General features: G+C 37.1%; 1 protein-coding gene across 1 annotated transcript in view; it reads right to left on the bottom strand.

The window, feature by feature from the left end:
- LOC114675868 (uncharacterized) overlaps nt 1–20,313 on the bottom strand; it is a 154,830-nt gene that overhangs the window by 114,387 nt on the left and 20,130 nt on the right. Inside the window, exons 5-7 of the mRNA XM_077971052.1 lie at nt 11,950–12,054; nt 11,244–11,297; nt 10,563–10,667 (exon numbers count right to left, since the gene is read on the bottom strand). Coding sequence (XP_077827178.1) covers nt 10,563–10,667; nt 11,244–11,297; nt 11,950–12,054 — 264 coding nt within the window. The remainder of the gene's footprint in view (nt 1–10,562; nt 10,668–11,243; nt 11,298–11,949; nt 12,055–20,313) is intronic.

The following is a 20,313-nucleotide window of genomic DNA, read 5'->3' as shown; positions in this document are numbered from 1 at the left end:
GAAGTTAAGGTGTAGAGTCATTATTTGTTTTATTTTTGCTTCTTTGTTTGCTTATGCAAAAGTGTTAAGTAGTTATCAGGTTAAAATAATGGCTTATAAGATAGTATTTGCAAGCCTCATGGAAAACCTCAAACAAAAACAATCATACAATGAATACACAAAAATAAAAAACAAACTAAATCATATGACCACAAAAAATCACCTTCACTAAAAGGAAGATAGGAAGGAAGAAAAGAAGAAAGAGAAGACCACAATAGAGCCAGAAAACAAATAACAAAATGGCAGGAGTAAGTCTTTACTTATCGGTAATAACATTGAATGTAAATGAACTAAACTCTCCAACCAAAACACCTACTGTTACTGAATGGACACCCCTAGCCCCAGTCAAAAAAAAGACTAATTGATTCTGTTGCCTACAAGAAATACAATTCACCCATAAAGACACACACAGACTGAAAATAAGGGATAGAAAAAGATATTCCATGCCAGTAAGAAACCAAAAAGAGCAGGAGTGGCTATACTTATACCAGATAAAATAGATTTTAAGACAAAACTATAAGAAGAGACAAAGAAGGTGACTATATGATAATAAAAGGGTCCATTCAGCAGGAGGATATAATAAGTTTAAATATATATGCATGCAACACTGGAGTACCCAGATGTACAAAGCATTATTAGAGCTAAACAGAAGGATGGACTCCAATACAACAGTAACTGGAGACTTCAACACTTTTAGCATTGGACAGATCTTTTAGACAGAAAATCAACAAAGAAACATCGGATTTAGTCTACATTATAAAACAGATGGATCTAATAGATATTTACAGAACATTTCATCCAATGGCTACAGAATACACATTCTTTCCTCAGCACATGGATCATTCTTAAGGACAGACCACATGTTACGTCACAAAAGAAGTCTTTACAACATTCAAAAAATGGAAATAATAGCGAAGCTCTGACAACAATGGAATAAAATTAGAAATTCATAACAAGAATTTTGGAAAATGGATACTTTGAAATTGAACAATATGCTTCTGAGTGATCATGGGTCAATGAAGAGATTAAGAAGAAAATTAAAAAATTTCCTGGCTGGGCGCAGTGGCTCATGTCTGTAATCCCAGCACTTTGGGAGGCTGAGGCAGGCAGATTACCTGAGGTCAGGAGTTCGAGACCACCCTGACCAACATAGAGAAACTCCATCTCTACTAAAAATGCAAAAATTAACTGGGCATGATGGTGCATGCCTGTAATCCCAGCTACTTGGGAGGCTGAGGCAGGAGAATCCCTTGAGCCCAGGAGGCAGAGGTTGTGGTGAGCCGGGTTCACACCATTGCATTCCAGCCTGGACTACAAGAGCAAAACTCCATCTCAAAAAAAAAAAAAAAATCTTGAAAAAAAATTATAATGGAAACACAACATACCACAACCTATGGGATATAGCAAAAGCAGTACTAAGAGTGAAGCTTATCACTATAAGTGCCACACCAAAAAAGAAAAACTTCAAACAACCTAACAATGCATCTTAAAGAGTTAGAAAAGCAAGAGCAAATCAAACCCAAAATTAGTAGAAGAAAATAAATAATAAATATTAGAGCAGAAATAAATGAAATTGAAATGAAGAAAATACAAAAGATCAATGAAACAAAAAGTTGTTTTTTTGAAAAGTTAAACATAATCAACAAGCCTTTAGCAAGAGTAACTAAGAATAAAAGAGAAAAGGTCCAAATAAATACAATCAGAGATGAAAAAGAAGACATGACAACTGATACCAAAGAGATTCAAAGGATCATTAGTGGCTACTATGAGCAACAATATGGTAATACATTGGCAAATCTGGAAGGAATAGACAAATTTCTAGACACATACAACCTACCAAGATTGAACCACAAAGAAATCCAAAATCTGAACACTCTAATAACAAGTAATGAGATCAAGCCATAATAAAAATTCTCCCAGCAAGGAACATCCCAGGATGTGATGTCTTCACTGCTAAGTTCTACCAAACATTTAAAGAAGAACTAATACCAACCCTATTCAAACTATTCTGAAAAATAGAGAAGAAAATATATCCAAATTCATTCTACAAGGCCATCCAAATTCATTCTCCCTCCCTTCCTTCTTTCTCTCCTTCCCTCTCTCCTTCCTTTCCTCCTCCAAATTCATTCTACAAGGCCATTATTACCCTGATATCAAAATCAGACAAAGACACATAAAAAAAGAAAACTACAGGCCAATATAGTTGATTAATACTGATGCAAAAATCCTCAACAACAACAAATATATATAACAAAATATTAGCAAATGGAATTCAACAATACATTAAAAAGATCATTCACCATGACCATGTGGAATTTATCCCTGGGATGCAAGAATGGTTTAACATATGCAAATCAATTAATGTGATACATCCTAACAGTAGACTAAAGGACAAAAACCATAAGATCATTTCAGCTGATGCTGAAAAAGCATTTGATAAAGTTCAAATCCCTTCATGATGAAAACCCTCAAAAAACTTGAGATAGAAGAAACATACCTTAACATAATAAAAGCCATATATGACAGACCCACAGCTAGTATAATGCTGAATGAGGAAAAACTGAAAGCCTTTCCTCTAAGATTCAAAGCATGACGACAAACATGCCCACTTTCACCACTGTTATTCAACACAGTACTGAAAGTCCTAGCTAGAGCAATTAGACAAGACAAATAAATAAAGGACATCCAAACTAGAAAGGAGAAAGTCAAATTATCTTGCTTGTGGATAATATGATCTTAGATTTGCAAAAACCTAAAGACTCCACCCAAAACTACTAGAAGTGATAAATTCAGTAAAGCTGCAGGATACAAAATCAACATACAAAAATCTGTAACATTTCTATATGCCAACAATGAACAAGCTGAAAAAGATAGCCAAAAAATAATCCCATTTACATCAGCCACACATAAAATTAAACACCTAGGAATTAACCAAAGAAGTGAAAGATCTCTATAATGCAAACTATGAGACAATGATGAAGGGAACTGAACAGGACAACAACAAAAAAATGGAAAATTATTCCATGTTCATGAATTGGAAGAATCAATACAGTTAAAATGTCCATATTCCCCAAAGCCATCTACAGATTCAATTCAACAGAATTCCTATTCAAATACCAATGATATTCTTCACAGAAATAGAAAAAAAGATCCTAAAATTTATATGGAACCACAAAAGACCCAAAATAGCCAAAGCTATCCTAAGCAAAAAGAACAAAACTGGAGGAATCATATTACATGACTTCAAATTATACTACAGAGATACAGTAAGCAAAATGGCATGGCACCAGCATAGAAACAGACACAGAGACACATGGACTGTTTTTTTAAAATTAATGATTCAATCTCTACATGTCATAGGCCTGTTGATATTTCTTCTTGAGTGATTTTAGGTAATTTGTGTTTCTAGGAATTTCCCTATTTCATCTAGGTTATTATACTGTCACCATACAATTGTCATAATACGCTCTCATAAACCTTTTTATTTATGTAAGCTTGGTGGTAATGACCCCACTTTCATTTCTGATTTTAGTTATTTGCATCTTTTCTCTTTTTTTCTTTGTCAGTCTGGTTAAAGGTTTGTCAGTTTTGTTGATCTTTTCAAAGAATTCAGTTTTGGTTTCATTAATCTCGCTATTGTTTTTATACAAAATGTCTAAGTGTTATCTACCTTCACTTAATCTTTATTTGCTTCCTTGTACCAGCATTGCTTTTAGTTTGGTATTCCTTTTCTAGTTTCTCAAAGTGCAATGTTAGGTTATTGATTTGTGTTCTTTCGTCTTTTTTAATGTAGGCATTTACATCTATAAATTTCCCTCTGAGCATTGCCTTCACTGCATCCCACAGTTTTGGTATGTTGTGTTTTCATTTTCATTCATCTCTAAGTATTTTGAAATGTTTTTGTGCCTTGGTGGCAGTATATGGGGCCAACTCTGCAGGTGTGCAAAATGCAAGAAGTGTGGGGGTGTGGCTACCTCCACCTAGATTTAAAGGATGTTCCACAGAGTCTTGGGGACCAAGCAGAAAACTTTCATGGGGCGAAGCCACTGCAGAGAGCCCCCACTAAGGAAATGAATGCCCAGTGGAGCCATGGGGGCAGGACTGCCATCCAAGACCGCAGACCAGTAGAGCTACCTGTGTGTAACTCCAGCCTGGGAGAGGCACAGGTATGTGACTTCAACATGGGAGAGATGCTGTGTGGGCTGCACCCAGCAAAGCCATGAACACAGGGTCACCTAGAAACTCTGAGGTCAAATCTCTGCCCCAGTATGTCTGGAGGGTGAGACACTGAATCAAATAAGATCATTCTCAAGCCTTAAGACTTAATGTTCTTTGACCTGTTGGGTTTTGAATTTACTTGGGACTAATTTCCCTCCTTCTCTACTTCCCTCTCTTCCTTCTTTCTTTTCCTCCCTCCCTTCCTTTCTTCTTCCCTTCCTTCTTTCTTTTCCTCATTCCCTCTCTCCTTCTTTTCCTCATTCCCTTCCTCATTCCCTTCCTCTTTCCCTCCTTCCTTTCCTCCTTCCTTCCTTCCCTCTATCCTTCCTTCCTTTCTTCCTTCCTTTCTTCCTTCTTTTCTTCCCCCTCCTCCCTCCCTCCCTCCCTCCCTTCCTTCCTTCCTTCTTTCCTTCCTTCCTTCCTTCCTTCCTTCCTTCCTTCCTTCCTTCCTTCTTTCCTTCCTTCCTCCTTCTCCTCTTTAGAATGGCAATATATATCCTATGCCTATTATATTTTAAAAGCACATAGTTTGTTTGATTTCATAGGTTCACAGCCAGAGGAAAATTTTCCTAAGGATAAATTTTACCCTGAGTCTCACCCATACCACCATACTTAGATGATATTTAGATGTGACTCTGGACTTTAGAGTTGGTACTGGAACAAGTTAAGACTTTGGGGGCTATTGGGATGGGATGAATGTATTTTTGGGAGATCAGGAGTAGAATGTTATGGTCTGAATATTGGTGTCCCCTCAAAATTCATATGTGGAAACTTAACTCCAAAAGGGATGTTATTAAGAGGTAGAATCTCTGGCAGGTGATTATATCATGAGTGCTCTGTCCCCTACGGGACATGGATTACTGCCCTTATGAAACATCTTGAGGGAGCAAGTTTGCTTCTTCTGCCCCTTCCACCATGCAAGGACACAGCAAGAATGTTCTATCTTTGAAGCAGAAAGCAAGCCCTCTCCAAACACCAGATCTGTCAATGCCTTGATCTTGGATTTCTTAGCCTCTGAAACTGTGATAAATGAATTTCTATTGTTTATAAATTAGGCAGTTTTAGGTATTTTTGATCTTGGATTTCCTAGCCTTTGAAACTGTGAGAAATGAATTTTTATTGTTTATAAATTAGCCAGTTTTAGGTATTTTTGTTATAGCAACATGAATGGATTAACACACATACAGACCATCGATCCCAATCTGAAGAAGTTCAAAGGCAAAAGTTGTTCCTGCCCCATCCATGATGATAACTTCTTACAAGTACCTGTAATTCTCTAGTTGTTTTCTCTTGCTATATAAGTATGCTTGGCCAGTTTGGGGCATATTACAGGTGCCAGGGATTATGTTTACTCAGGAGCATCACTCAACCATTGATTAGTGGGAAGTGGTCCTCCTTTATTTTTCTTTAAGTCCTTGGACATAATTGTAATAGCTGCTTGAAAGTCTTTGCTAAGTCCAACATCTGAGCTATATCCAACTATGTATCTGGTGATTCTTTTTTTTTCTTTATTTGACTATAATACTTTTCTGTTTCATATCTATCTAGTAATATTTATTGTATGCTGGATGTTGTGATTAATATCTCATAAGACTCTGGATTCTGTTCCATTCCTCTGAAGCATCTTGAATTTTACTCCAACAGGCAGTTCCATACAGGTGACCCTGAATTAGTGTAGGTTTGATTTTGCACATCGTAATAATTGATCTAAAGCAGTGCTGTCAAATAGACCTTTCTGTGATGATGGAAATGTTCTACCTCTGCACCAATACAATAGGACTCATCAGGTATGACTATTTAGCACTTGAAAAATGGCTAGTGTGACTAGAGAACTAAATTTCTAGTATTATTTAATTTAAATTCATTTAAATTTAAGTGACTGCATGTTGCTAATGGCTACCATATTGGACAGTGCAGATCTAGAATAATCCTTACTCCAGGATGTGGTATTTACTTCAGAGGTATAGCCTTTCTGGTTTCTCAGCTACTTGTCCAAGGTGTTAACGAGGTTTCTTCACTCTAGCTGGACTGACACATCAACTAGCATTGCTTTACCTCTAATGCCATTGTCCTGCTCTCAGTCCTGTAGCAGCTACTTTCTAGTGTAGCATCGCTTTGAGCATGTGTGGTCTAAACCTTGGCTCAGAACTCAGAGCATCCCCCACCTGACCCTATAGACTTCTGCCTCACTTCCTACACAGCGTTCTTCTCACTGGCACTACGCCCATCAGATTCCAGCCATTTCAACAGTACTGAACCCTAATCTATAACTGCCTCAGCTCAGTGTGACCACTGTGTTCTGCTTGGGCTTTAGCTTCCTAAACTATGACTGGAAAATTGTCCTTAGGCTTACTTCATAACTTTTTCTTCTCTCAAGGATCAGAGTCTTGCACTTTCTGTTGTGTCCAATCCTTGAAAACAGTAGCCTTATATATATTGTCCAGTTTAATAATTGTTTACGGCAGGAGAGCTAGTTATTTCATAATGATCCACAGAGGGGAAGATCCTGGTAATTTTTTTTTAAGTTTTAATTTTGCTGAAACATATATCAGTGCTCTCTCTATATAAATTAAGTCTGTTAATTATATTATTCAAATATTCTTGATAAATTTTGATTGCTTATTCTAGCAATTTCTGAAGGATATATGTTGTAATCTCTATGGTGAGGATTTATTTCTCCATTAAGTTTTGTCATTCTGTGCTTTATATATTTTGAAATTATATTATTACAAACATAAAAATTTAGAACTGGATTATCTTCCTCATGAATTAACTCCTTTATCATGCTGCAATGTGCTGGCGTATCTTGCTATAATCTCTACCTAGCTTGGTATTAATTATACCAGCTTTATTTTCATTTGTGCTTGTATTATGTATCCATCCTTTTGCTTGCAACTTTTCTCTGTATTTATATTTAAGATGTGTCTCATGTAAGTAGTATACATTATTTTATAATCTAGACTCACAATCTTTTTGTTTTAGTTTGAATATTTATTGCATTTACATTTACCATAATTAATATTATATTTTAGTTAAATCAATATTTACTACTGCTTTATTTGCCAACTTGTTATGCTTTCATTCTCTCTTTTTAAATTTACTTCTTCCTTTCTCTTGACTTATTTTTATTTTTCCATTATTCCCTCTATTAGCTTGTTAGTTACACAGTTGGCCCTCCACATCTCTGGGTTCCACATTTACAGATTCAACCAACCACAGGCAAAAAATATTTTTTTACATGTGTGGTATCTGTACTGAACACATAGCATTTACATTGTATTAGGTATCATAAGTAATTTAGAGATGACTTAAAATATATGGGAGGATGTGTATAGGTTACATGCAACTACTATGTCATTTCATGTAAAGGACTTGAGCACCCATGGATTTTTGTATCTGTGGGAGGTCCAGGGACCAATCCCCCGCAAATATCAAGGAATGACTCTCTCTATATATATTTTAAATATTCTTTGAGTAGTTATCCAAGTTTACGGGACACATCCTTGATTTTTAAAAATGTAATATAAATTAAAGATTTTGCCACATCCCAGGTTAATCCATTTAACCCACCTCTTACATCTCCTTTTGTGATTTGATGACATTTTGTGCTGGTATGCTTTTATTCCTTACTTTTAATATTCTGCATATCTGCTATAGGGTTTTTTCTTTTGTGATTACCATGAGGCTTAAATAAAACATCCTATAACATCCTATTTTAAGTTGATGACAACTTAACTTCAGTCATATACGAAGGGCTGAGTATGGTGCCTCATGCCTGTAATCCCAGCACTTTGAGAGGCTAAGGTGGGCAGATTGCTGGAGCCCAGGAGTTCAAGACCAGCCTGGGCAACATGCTGAAACTCTGTCTTTACAAAAAATACAAAAATATTAGCCAAGTGTGGTGGTGTGCACTCGTAGTCCCAGCTACTTTGGAGGCTGAGGAGGGAGGATTGCTTTGAGTCCAGGAGGGTTCTTGGTTGCAGTGAGCTGAGATCACACCGCTGAACTCCAGCCTGGGCAACAGTAAAGAAAAAGACTCTATACTTTTACTTTCTCCCCATTACATTTTAGATTATTGATATTATGGTTTATACATTTTTGTATTGTGTGCCCATTAACAAATTATTATAGTTATAGTAATTTTTAATACGCTTATCTTTTATACTAGTGTTGAAAGTGATTTATCTACCACCATTAGAATATTAGAAAATTCCAGATTTGTCTAACTATATTTACTTTTATTAGTGAGTTTTATACATTCATATGTTTTTATGTTGTTAATTAGCATCCTTACATTTTAGCTTGAAGAACTCCCGTAAGTATTTCTTGTAGGGCAGTAAACTAGTAATAATAAGCTCCCTCAGCTTTTGTTTATATGGGAAAGTATTTCTGTCTCCTTCATTCCTGAAGGACAGCTTTGCCAGATACAGTATTCTTGGTTAGCAGATTTTTTTTCTCTCCATAATTTGAATATATAATACCATTATTTTCTTGCCTACAAGATTTCTGCTGAGAAATCCATTGTCAGTCTTACAAGAGGGTCCCTTGTACATGATAATTCACTTTTCTTTTGATGCTTTCAAAATTCTTTTTCTTTGGCTTTTGACAATTTAATTATAATATGTCTTGATGTAGACCTCTTCAAATTCAACCTATTTGCTGACCATTAGGCTTCAGGAAGCCACTGGCTGGGCTCTCTGGTTGGGCATGGTCACTAGCAGAATGCAGTGCCATCATCAAGGTCAGCACACTGGTTACTGTGAACCGTGTCCCCCTTTTTCTGTTCCTATGTGACCCCAGGTTGTCTAGCCCTGCCAATTCCCCCATTGTTCCCCATGAGGCAAGACAAAAATAGACCCACCTAAAATTGCTTAGAACACTGAGGAAGCTTGATGTTCACCTTAGGATCACTTTTTTCACTAGAGAAACCATTGGTTTGGGGATCCCTTTTGGTGTGGTGCTGTGCTACAACAAAATGAAACCTCTCCTCTCACCCTTCTGATATAGCTTTCCTCCATTTTTACGTGCCAAGGGGGTGCTTTTTAGCCTCAATCTCAGGTTCTGAGATTTTAACAAAGGCATTCTTGTCTGTGGATAGTTGATAATCAGTGTTTCTCTGAGGTGAACTAGAGTAGGGACCTCCTATTCTGCCATCTTGCTGATGTCACTCTCCCATATATTTAACATCTAACTACATGTCTTTAACTAGTACATCAATAGTACTGAAGAAGGAAGCAATGATTTGATAAAGATATATTTTGGGGAATGAGTTTACCATAGGGCAACGGTGAAACAGTATGCAAAATCCATGGCAAAGTTATAACTAAATGGCATGCAAATCATGTGAACAAACATTTTTATCGTAAGAGACAGTGTTCAGTAAAATGTTCCTAGGGAATGCTGTTTTGTCTCATTGGACTGTGTCTAGCTTAATATATTCTATTTTAGTCCCTTTAAATTAGAGATTACTTTGTGATTTACCACACTTCAATTCTAATTCAATTTTTCCTTCAAGACAGGCAATTCTGTCCTTGATTCATGAAATTTGATTCAAGAATTTGAAAATCCACGCCTATAAATAAGTAGGGAAAATGTACATATCGCCTGAAACTCTGGTAGCTCTAGTTCCTATGAAAACTGTTGATTTGACTAAGGCCCTGGCAACTTCTCAGCTACTCTTGGTACACTAAGAATTGTTTACCTTAGGCCCCATAAAGCCAAAGACTATGTCTATTTTTTTTTTTGAGACGGAGTCTCACTCTGTCGCCCAGGCTGGAGTGCAGTGGCCAGATCTCAGCTCACTGCAAGCTCCGCCTCCTGGGTTCACGCCATTCTCCTGCCTCAGCCTCCCGAGTAGCTGGGACTACAGGCGCCCGCCACCTCGCCCGGCTAGTTTTTTTTTTTTTGTATTTTTTAGTAGAGACGGGGTTTCACGGTGTTAGCCAGGATGGTCTCGATCTCCTGACCTCGTGATCCGCCCGTCTCGGCCTCCCAAAGTGCTGGGATTACAGGCTTGAGCCACTGTGCCCAGCCGACTATGTCTATTTTTGCTTACCACTGTATCTCTGGCACTTAGCATAGCACCTGATATATAGCGCTTAGTAAAAAATTGTTAAACAAATGAATGAGTGAATGAATGAAAAATTTAAAAGTACCAACTTTAGATTAATATATTAAGAGAAAAAAATCATTCTCATCTAAGCCAAATAAGTACTATCAAAAATATCAGCCAAAATTCTCTTGAGGGTGCAAAGCTATTAAGAATCCAAATTCTCTTGAGGGTGCAAAGCTATTAAGTTTCTCACCATTCACTGGTAGATTTGGGGTTAGATCATTAAGTTCCTCAGCTGTGAGTTTGAATGCCATGTTTCCGAGTATACTGTCAATGTCATGAACATTGACTTGCAACTCTATAAAAGAGGAAGACATGAAGACATTGAAACAAAAGTAAAAATGTAATAAATACCAATTTTTATGTATCATGATTATCAATTTCATTATAAAGAAGAGCCCAGGGACACTTAAGTATTTAAAGAGGGCCATTAATGAACTAAAATCAATCTATTCATTTACATCCAATATCCAAAATGAGCCCACATAAATAGCATGTTGAAAGTTGATAAACCACTCAGTTTATTTATAGCAGAAAAATAGCAAATTTTAAAATAGTTTTTAATATAAGTATCCATAGAACTAAGGTTCCGTTTGCTCACTGTATCTCAAGATATATTAGCTTCTCTAAAATTTTGATACCTAGGACTAAATTTTATTATTTCCACAGCCAAAATTGAGAAAAATCTAAGATAGGTAGAATAACTTTAAAAATAAAACACAAGAAATTATTAAACCAATGTGAACATGTATATGTATTAAAATAATTATGAAGATATACGTGAGTTTGATAGCAAATTTCGTGGTGAGGAAGAAACAAAACCATAACACAAGTACCTCAATTAATCTTCTTTCTCAATTTGCATATCGCTTACCTTTTATACCTTTCACACAATTCAGCAACCTATTCTTATATATTTTTCCATTAGCTGAAAGAAAATACGTAATTTACATAATATGGAAAAGAACTATATATGCAATAGCAATATAAAAATCTCTAAGTTCAGAAATACAGACCATAAAATAATTTGCTCTTAAAATTTACTTAATATCTTCTAAAATAATAAAATTAAAATGTAGACAAAATTGTTAATATGGTAAATCTGTCAATTCTTTAGCATCTGAGAAAATTATTAATATCAACTAGGATAAAGTAAAAAAAGTACACCTTTTCTGACTTTACTCTTTTTTTCTCCACAGCTCCTATACATCTATACATTTCTCCTCCTCCTCCTCTTCCATCTCCTCCTCCTGTTTCCTATAGGTCTTAACTCAACACATCTCAATAGAATGAAAGATAACCACCAATATTAATTCCTTAGCCCGGATGACAAGATTTATGGTTATGTATATTTTATTAGACAATTTTTATATTCCTAAATATTAAAAATAGTTACCTATGAAATTATGAATATTTAAAATCCCTAATTTATAAACAATGTACAACAAACATAGGTTGTTGGATAATATAAATTTTGAGGATATAGTCCTATTTCAAGACTCTACTGATATGTGTAATGTGGAATAACTCCCTTGATGACTACACCAACTTGCCTGAAAACTACTATTTGAAATGCTCACCATCAATTGGAAGTAATTTCTCTAGCTCCAAGTGTTCTCTAGATGTGAGCTCTATCCCCATATTTTGCAGGACATTTTCCAGGTCATTGAAGTCAACTTCTCCTCCTTCAAAACAAAAAACATAGAGAAAAATAAAAATTTTAAAAATACTGTAATTTAAAATTACGAAAGCAGAATTAAGGCAAATAATGGTATTTATTAAACAATAAGCAGTCAATTGCAGATACAGAGAATGAATAGTATTCCTTCAACCCTAGAAAAGAAGTGTTCCCACAGTGATGGTTATAAAATAATATTGCACACAGATATATAAAGCTTGTGCCATTTTAAATTAGCATAATGGCAAAGACAATTGGTACAAATAAATGTGTTATCTAGTGTAGGGAATTAAACTGGAAATCAATAGTAAACGATTACTAAGAAAACTCCCATATATTTGGAAATCAGTAAGTGCATTTTAAAATAATTCCTGTGTCAAAAAACAAATCCTACAAAGTTAGAATATATCTTGACAATGATAATATTACATATTAAAACTTGTGGAATCAGGTAAAGATGTGCTGACAGGGGAATTTAGTCTTAAATGCATATGCTAAAAAAGATAAAAAGACTAATAATCTAAGATTCTATCTCAAAAAGTTAGAGAAAAATAGCAAATTAAACCTCTCGAAAGTAGAAGAAAATAAATAATAAAGACAAAATCAGGAATTACAGAAACAAAAAACAAACCTTACATAGAGAGAATGAACACAGAAAAAAGTTGTGTTTTGGAAGAAAACACAACAAAGTTGATAGATACCTGTACTAAGATTGACAAAGGAAAAAAAGGAGAAAACATAACCAATGACAAATGAGACCACTACAGTTCCTACAGATACCTAAAAGATAATAGGAAGATATTATAAACATTATGTAATTAGTTTGAATATTTAAAAAAGGTATAAAGTCCTAGAAAAACATAACTCAGCAATAATGCTATATATATAGACATAAATATATACCATTCACAATTACATACAAAGTAAAAAAGACCTAGGAGTAAATCTAATAAAAAAGAAAAATCAAGTTGACCAAAATAAACTTAGTGATGAACCATTTTTAATGATGTGCCACCAATTTGAATTGGCTCATGACAACTGATTGTTAAATATTCAGGAGTTTTGTGAACTTGATTCTAAATGGATTATTACTGGAAATCAGCCATGGTGAGACAATTTACATCACGGAAGTTGAAAAATGCTACAAATCAAGTGGTGGTGTTTTACAGAGAGCCATTTTACCAGCATACCATTTATTGTCATTAATTGAAAAACTCAAAATTATAAATACATCCATTCTCTATAAATTGATCTAGACTCATAGGCTGTGGCAAGATGGCTGAATAGGAAAAGCTCCAGTCTGCAGCTCCCAGTGAGACCAATGCAGAAGGCGGGTGATTTCTGCATTTCCAACTGAGATACCTGGTTCATCTCATTGAGACTGGCTAGACAATGGGTGCAGCCTACAGAGCACGAGCAGAAGCAGGGTGGGGCATCGCATTACCTGGGAAATGCAAGGAGCTGGGGAACTCCCTCCCCTAGCCAAGGGACGGTGCCATAAGGGACCGTGCTATCCAGCACAGATACTACGCTTTTCCCATGGTTTTTGCAACCCCATAGACCAGGAGGTTCCCTTGTGTGCCTACACCACCAGGGCCCTGGGTTTCAAGCACAAAACTGGGCGGCTGTTCAGGCAGACACTGAGCTAGCTGCAGGAATTTTTTTTCCTACTCCAGTGGTGCCTGGAACCCCAGCAAGACAGAACCGCTCACTCCCCTGGAACGGGGGCTGAAGCCAGGGAGCCAAGTGGTCTCGTTCAGCGGGTACCACTACCATGGAGCCCAGCAAGCTAAGAACCACTGGCTTGAAATTCTCACTGCCAGCACAGCAGTTTGAAGTCAGCCTGGGATGATCGAGCTTGGTGGGGGGAGGGGCATCTGCCATTACTGAGGCTTGAGTAGGCAGTTTTCCCCTAACAGTGTTAACTCTGACTGTGCAGAACTCACTGCAGCACAGCAAAGCCCCTGGGGCTAGGACTGCCTCTCTAGATGCCACCTCACTTGGCAAGGCATATCTGAAAGAAAGGCAGCAGCTCCAGTCAGGGGCTTATAGATAAAACTCCCATCTCCCTGGGACAGAACACCTGGGGGAAGGGGCAGCTGTGGGCACAGCTTCAGCAGACTTAAATGTTCTTGTTAGTTGGCTCTAACAAGTGGATCTCCCAGGACAGCATTCGAGCTTGGCTAAGAGGCAGACTGCCTTCTCAAATGGGCCCCTGACCCCTATGCCTCCTGACTGTGAGACACCTCCCAACAGGGGTCGACAGACCTCATACATGAGAGCTCTGGCCAGCATCAGGTGGGTGCCTCTCTGGGACGAAGCTTCCAGAGGAAGTAGCAGGCAGCAATATTTGCACTGGTGATACCCAGGCAAACAGGATCTGGAGTGGACCTCCAGCAAACTCCAGCAGACATGCAGAAGAGGGGCCTGACTGTTAGAAGCAAAACTAACAAACAGAAAGCAATAACATAAACCTCAACAAAAAGGACACAAACAGGAAAACCCCATCCAAAAACCATCAGCATCAAAAATCAAAGGTAGATAAATCCACAAAGATGAGGAAAAACCAACGCAAAAATACTGAAAATTCCAAAAGCCAGAATGCCTCTTCTCCAAATGATCGCAACTACTCTCCAGCAAGGGCACAAAACTGGACAGAGAATGAATTTGACGAATTGACAGAAGTAGGCTTCAGGAGGTAGGTAATAACAAACTCCTCCAAGCTAAAGGAACATGTTCTAACCCAATGCAAGGAACCTAAGAATCTTGATAAAAGGTTACAGGAACTGCTGACTAGAATAACCAGTTTAGAGAAGAACATAAATGACCTGATGGAGCTGAAAAACACAGCATGAGAACTTCATGATGCATACACGAGTATCAATAGCCAAATCGATCAAACAGAAGAAAGGATATCAGAGATGGAAGATCAACCTAATGAAATAAAGCGTAAAGACAATAGAGAAAAAAGAATGAAAAGGGATGAACAAAGCCTCCAAGAAATATGGGACTATGTGAAAAGACCGAAACCACAATTGATTGGTGTAACTGAAAGTGAGTGACGGGAGAATGGAACCAAGTTGGAAAACACACTTCAGGATATTATCCAGGAGAACTTCCCCAACCTAGCAAGACAGGTCAACATTCAAATTCAGGAAATACAAAGAACACCACTAAGATACTCCTTGAGAAGAGCAACCACAAGTCACATAATTGTCAGATTCTCCAAGGTTGAAATGAAGGAAAAAGTGCTAAAGGCAGCCAGAGAGAAAGATCAGGTTACCTACAAAGGGAAGCCCATCAGACTAACAGTGGATCTCTCAGCAGAAACTCTACAAGCCAGAAGAGAGTGGGGGCCAATATTCAACATTGTTAAAGAAAAGAATTTTCAACTCGGAATTTCATATTCAGCCAAACTATGTTTCATAAGTGAAGGAGAAATAAAATTATTTACAGACAAACAAATGCTGAGAGATTTTGTCACCACCAGGCTTTCCTTACAAGAGCACCTGAAGGAAGCATGGAAAGGAACAACCGGTACCAGCCATTGCAAAAACATGCCAAATTGTAAAGATCATCAATGCGAGGAAGAAACAGCATCAACTAAAGAGCAAAATAACCAGCTAACATCATAATGGCAGGATCAAATTCACACATAAAAATAGTAACCTTAAATGTAAATGGGCTAAATGCTCCAATTAAAAGACACAGACTGGCAAACCAGATAAAGAGTCAAGACCCATCAGTGTACTGTATTCAGGAGACCCATCTCATGTGCAGAGACACACATAGGCTCAAAATAAAGGGATGGAGGAAGATCTACCAAGCTAATGGAAAACAAACAAACAAACAAAAAAAGCAGGGATTACAATCCTAGTCTCTGATAAAACAGACTTTAAACCAACAGAGATCAAAAGAGACAAAGCCATTACATAATGGTAAAGGGATCAATTCATCAGGAAGAGCTAACTATCCTAAATATATATGCACCCAATACAGGAGCACCCAGATTCATAAAGCAAGTCCTGAGGGAACTAAAAAGAGTCTTAGATTCTCAGACAATAATAATGGGAGAGTTTAACACCCCACTGTCAACCTTTGACAGATCAACAAGACAGAAAGTTAACAAGGATATCCAGGAATTGAACTCAGGTCTGCACCAAGTGGACCTAATAGACATCTACAGAACTCTCCACCCCAAATCAACAGAATACACATTCTTCTCAGCACCACATCACACTTATTCCAAAATTGACCACATCGTTGGAAGTAAAGCCCTCTTCAGCAAATGTAAAAGAAATCACAATAAACTGTCTCTCAGACCACAGTGCAATCAAATTAGAACTCAGGATTAAGAAACTCACTCAACACCGCACAACTACATGGAAACTGAACAACTGCTCCTGGATGACTACTGGGTAAATAACGAAATGAAGGCAGAAATAAAGATGTTCTTTGAAACCAATGAGAACAAAGACACAACGTACCAGAATCTCTGGGACACATTTAAAGCAGTGTGTAGAGGGAAATTTATAGCACTAAATGCCCACCACAGAAAGCAGGAAAGATCTGAACTCGACACCCTACCATCACAATGAAAAGAACTAGAGAAGCAACAGCAAACACATTCAAAAGCTAGCAGAAGGCAAGAAATAACTAAGATCAGAGCAGAACTGAAGGAGATAGAGACACAAAAAACCCTTCAAACAATCAATGAATCCAGGAGCTGGTTTTCTGAAAAGATCAACAAAAGTGACTAATCACTAGCAAGACTAATAAAGAAGAAAAGACAGAAGAATCAAATAGACACAATAAAAAATGATAAAGGGGCTATCAGAAATACAAACAGAAATACAACTACCATCAGAGAATACTATGAACACCTCTATGCAAATAAACTAGAAAAATTAGAAGAAATGGATCAATTCCTAGACACATACACCTTTCTAAGACTAAACCAGGAAGAAGCTGAATCCCCGAATAGACCAATAACAGGTTCTGAAATTGAGGCAATCATTAATAGCCTACCAACCAGAAAAAGTCCAGGACCAGACGAATTCACAGCCAAATTCTACCAGAGGTACAAAGAGGAGCTGGTACCATTCCTTCTGAAACTATTCCAATCAACAAAAAAAGAGGGAATCCTCCCTAACTCATTTTATTAGGCCAGTATCATCCCAGTACCAAAGCCTGGCAGAAACACAACAAAAAAAGAGAATTCGAGATCAATATCCCTGATGAACATCGATGCAAAAATCCTCAATAAAATACTGGCAAAATGAATCCAGCAGCACCTCAAAAAGTTTATCCACTAAGATAAAGTCGGCTTCATCCCTTGGATGCAAGGCTGGTTCAACGCATGCAAATCAATAAACGTAATCCTTCATATAAACAGAACCAAAACAAAAACCACATGATTATCTCAATAGATGCAGAAAAGGCCTTAGACAAAATTCAACAGCCCCTCATGCTAAAAATACTCAATAAACTAGGTATTGATGGGACGTATCTCAAAATAATAAGAGCTATTTATGACAAACCCACAGCCAGTATCATACTGAATGGGCAAAAACTGGAAGCATTCCCTTTGAAAACTGGTACAAGACAGGGATGCCCTCTCTCACCACTCCTATTCAACATAGTGTTGGAAGTTCTGGTCAGGGCAATCAGGCAAGAGAAAGAAATAAAGGGTATTCAATTAGGAAAAGAGGAAGTCAAATTGTCCATGTTTGCAGATGACATGATTGAATATTTAGAAAACCCCATTGTCTCAGCCCAAAATCTCCTTAAGTTGATAAGCAACTTCAGCAAAGTCTCAGGATATAAAATCAATGTGCAAAAATCACAAGCATTCCTATACACCAATAGCAGACAAACAGACAGCCAAATCATGAGTGAACTCCCATTTACAATTGCTTCAAAAGAATAAAATACCTAGGAATCTAACTTACAAGGGATGTGAAGGACCTCTTCAAGGAGAACTACAAACCACTGCTCAGCAAAATAAAAGAGGACACAAACAAATGGAAGAACATTCCATGCTCTTGGATAGGAAGAATCAATATTGTGAAAATGACCATCCAAGGTAATTTATAGATTCAATGCCATCCCCTTCAAAATCCCAATGACTTTCTACACAGAATTGGAAAAAAAACTACTTTAAAGTTCAAGAGCCCGCATTGCCAAGACAATCCTAAGCAAAAAGAACAAAGCGGGAGGCATCATGCTACCTGACTTCAAACTATACTATAAGACTACAGTAAACAAAACAGCATTGTACGTGTACCAAAACAGAGATATAGACCAATGGAACAGAATAGAGCCCTCGGAAATAATACCACACATCTACAACTATCTGATCTTTGACAAACCTGACTAAAACAAGAAATGGGGAAAGTATTCCATATTTAATAAATGGTGTTGGGATAACTGGCTAGCCATATGTAGAAAGTTGAAATGGGATCCCTTCTTTACATGTTATACAAAAATTAATTCAAGATGGATTAAAGACTTAAATGTTAGACCTAAAACCATAAAAACCCTAGAAGAAAACCTAGCCGATACCATTCAGGACATAGGCATGGGCAAGGACTTCATGACTGAAACACCAAAAGCAATGGCAACAAAAGCCAAAATAGACAAATGAGGTCTAATTACACTAAAGAGTTTCTGCACAGCAAAGGAAACTATCATCAGAGTGAACAGGCAACCTACAGAATGGGAGAAAATTTTTACAATCTACCTATCTGACAAACAGCTAATATCCAGAATCTACAAGGAACTTAAACAATTTTACAAGAAAAAAATCAAACAATCCCATCAAAAAGTGGGCAAAGTATATGAACAGACACTTCTCAAAAGAGATATTTATGCAGCCAAAAGACCCATGAAAAAATGCTCGTCATCACTGGTTATCAGAGAAATGCAAATCAAAAGCCCAATGAGATACCATCTCACACCAGTTAGAACAGCGATCATTAAAAAGTCAGGAAACAACAGGTGCTGGAGAGGATGTGGAGAAATAGGAAGACTTTTACACTGTTGGCAGGAGTGTAAACTAGTTCCACCATTGTGGAAGACAGTGTGGCGATTCCTCAAAGATCTAGAACTAGAAATACCATTTGACCCAGCAATCCCATTACTGAGTATATAACCAAAGGATTATAAATCATGCTGCTATAAAGACACATGCACATGTATGTTTATTGCAGCACTATTCACAATAGCAGAGACTTGGAACCAACCCAAATGTCCATCAATGATAGATTGGATTAAGAAAATATGGCACATGTACACCATGGAATACTATGCAGCCATAAAAAAGGATGAGTCCATATCCTTTGTAGAGACATGGATGAAGCTGGATGCCATCATTCTGAGCAAACTATTGCAACGATAGAAAACCAAACACTGCATGTTCTCACTCATAGGTGGGAATTGAACAATGAGAACACTTTAACGCAGGGCGGGGAACATAACACACCGGGGCCTGTTGTGAGGTGGGGAGAGGGGAGAGGGATAGCATTAGGAGATATACCTAATGTAAATGACGAGTTAACAGGTGCAGCACACCAACATGGCACATGTATATATATGTTACAAACCTGCACCTTGTGCACATGTACCCTAGAACTTAAAGTAGAATACTAATAATAATAAAAGAATAACCAGTACCACCCACTTCAAAAACATACCAAAATATAAAGACCAACAACACGATGAAGAAACTGCATCAGCTAATCTGCAAATTGAACAGCTAGCATCATGATAACAGTATCAAATTCACACATAACAATATTAACATTAAATTTAAATGGGCTAAATGCCCCAATTAAAAGACACAGACTGGCAAGATGGATAAAGAGTCAAGACCCATCAGTGTGCCATATTCAGGAGACTCATCTCACATGCAAAGAGACACATAGGCTCAACATAAAGGGATGGAGGAATGTTTACCAAGCAAGTGGAAACAGACTTTAAACCAACAAAGATCAAAAAAGACAAAGAAGGGCATTATATAATGAGAAAGGGACCAATGCAACAAGAAGGGCTAACTATCCTAAATATATATGCACTGAATACAGGAGCACCTAGATTCATAAAGCAAGTTTTTTGAGACCTACAAAGATACTTAGACTCCCACACAATAATAGTAAGAGACTTTAACACCCCACTGTCAATATTAGACAGATCAATAAGACAGAAAATTAAGAAGGATATTTAGGACTTGAACTCATCTCTGGACCAAAAGACCTAAAAGACCTAA

This window comes from Macaca mulatta, chromosome 16 (genome assembly GCF_049350105.2).
Source record: "Macaca mulatta isolate MMU2019108-1 chromosome 16, T2T-MMU8v2.0, whole genome shotgun sequence".
Taxonomy (NCBI): Eukaryota; Metazoa; Chordata; class Mammalia; order Primates; family Cercopithecidae; genus Macaca; species Macaca mulatta.
Note: the sequence above shows the minus strand (reverse complement) of the source record. Positions and strands in the feature narration are given on the sequence as shown.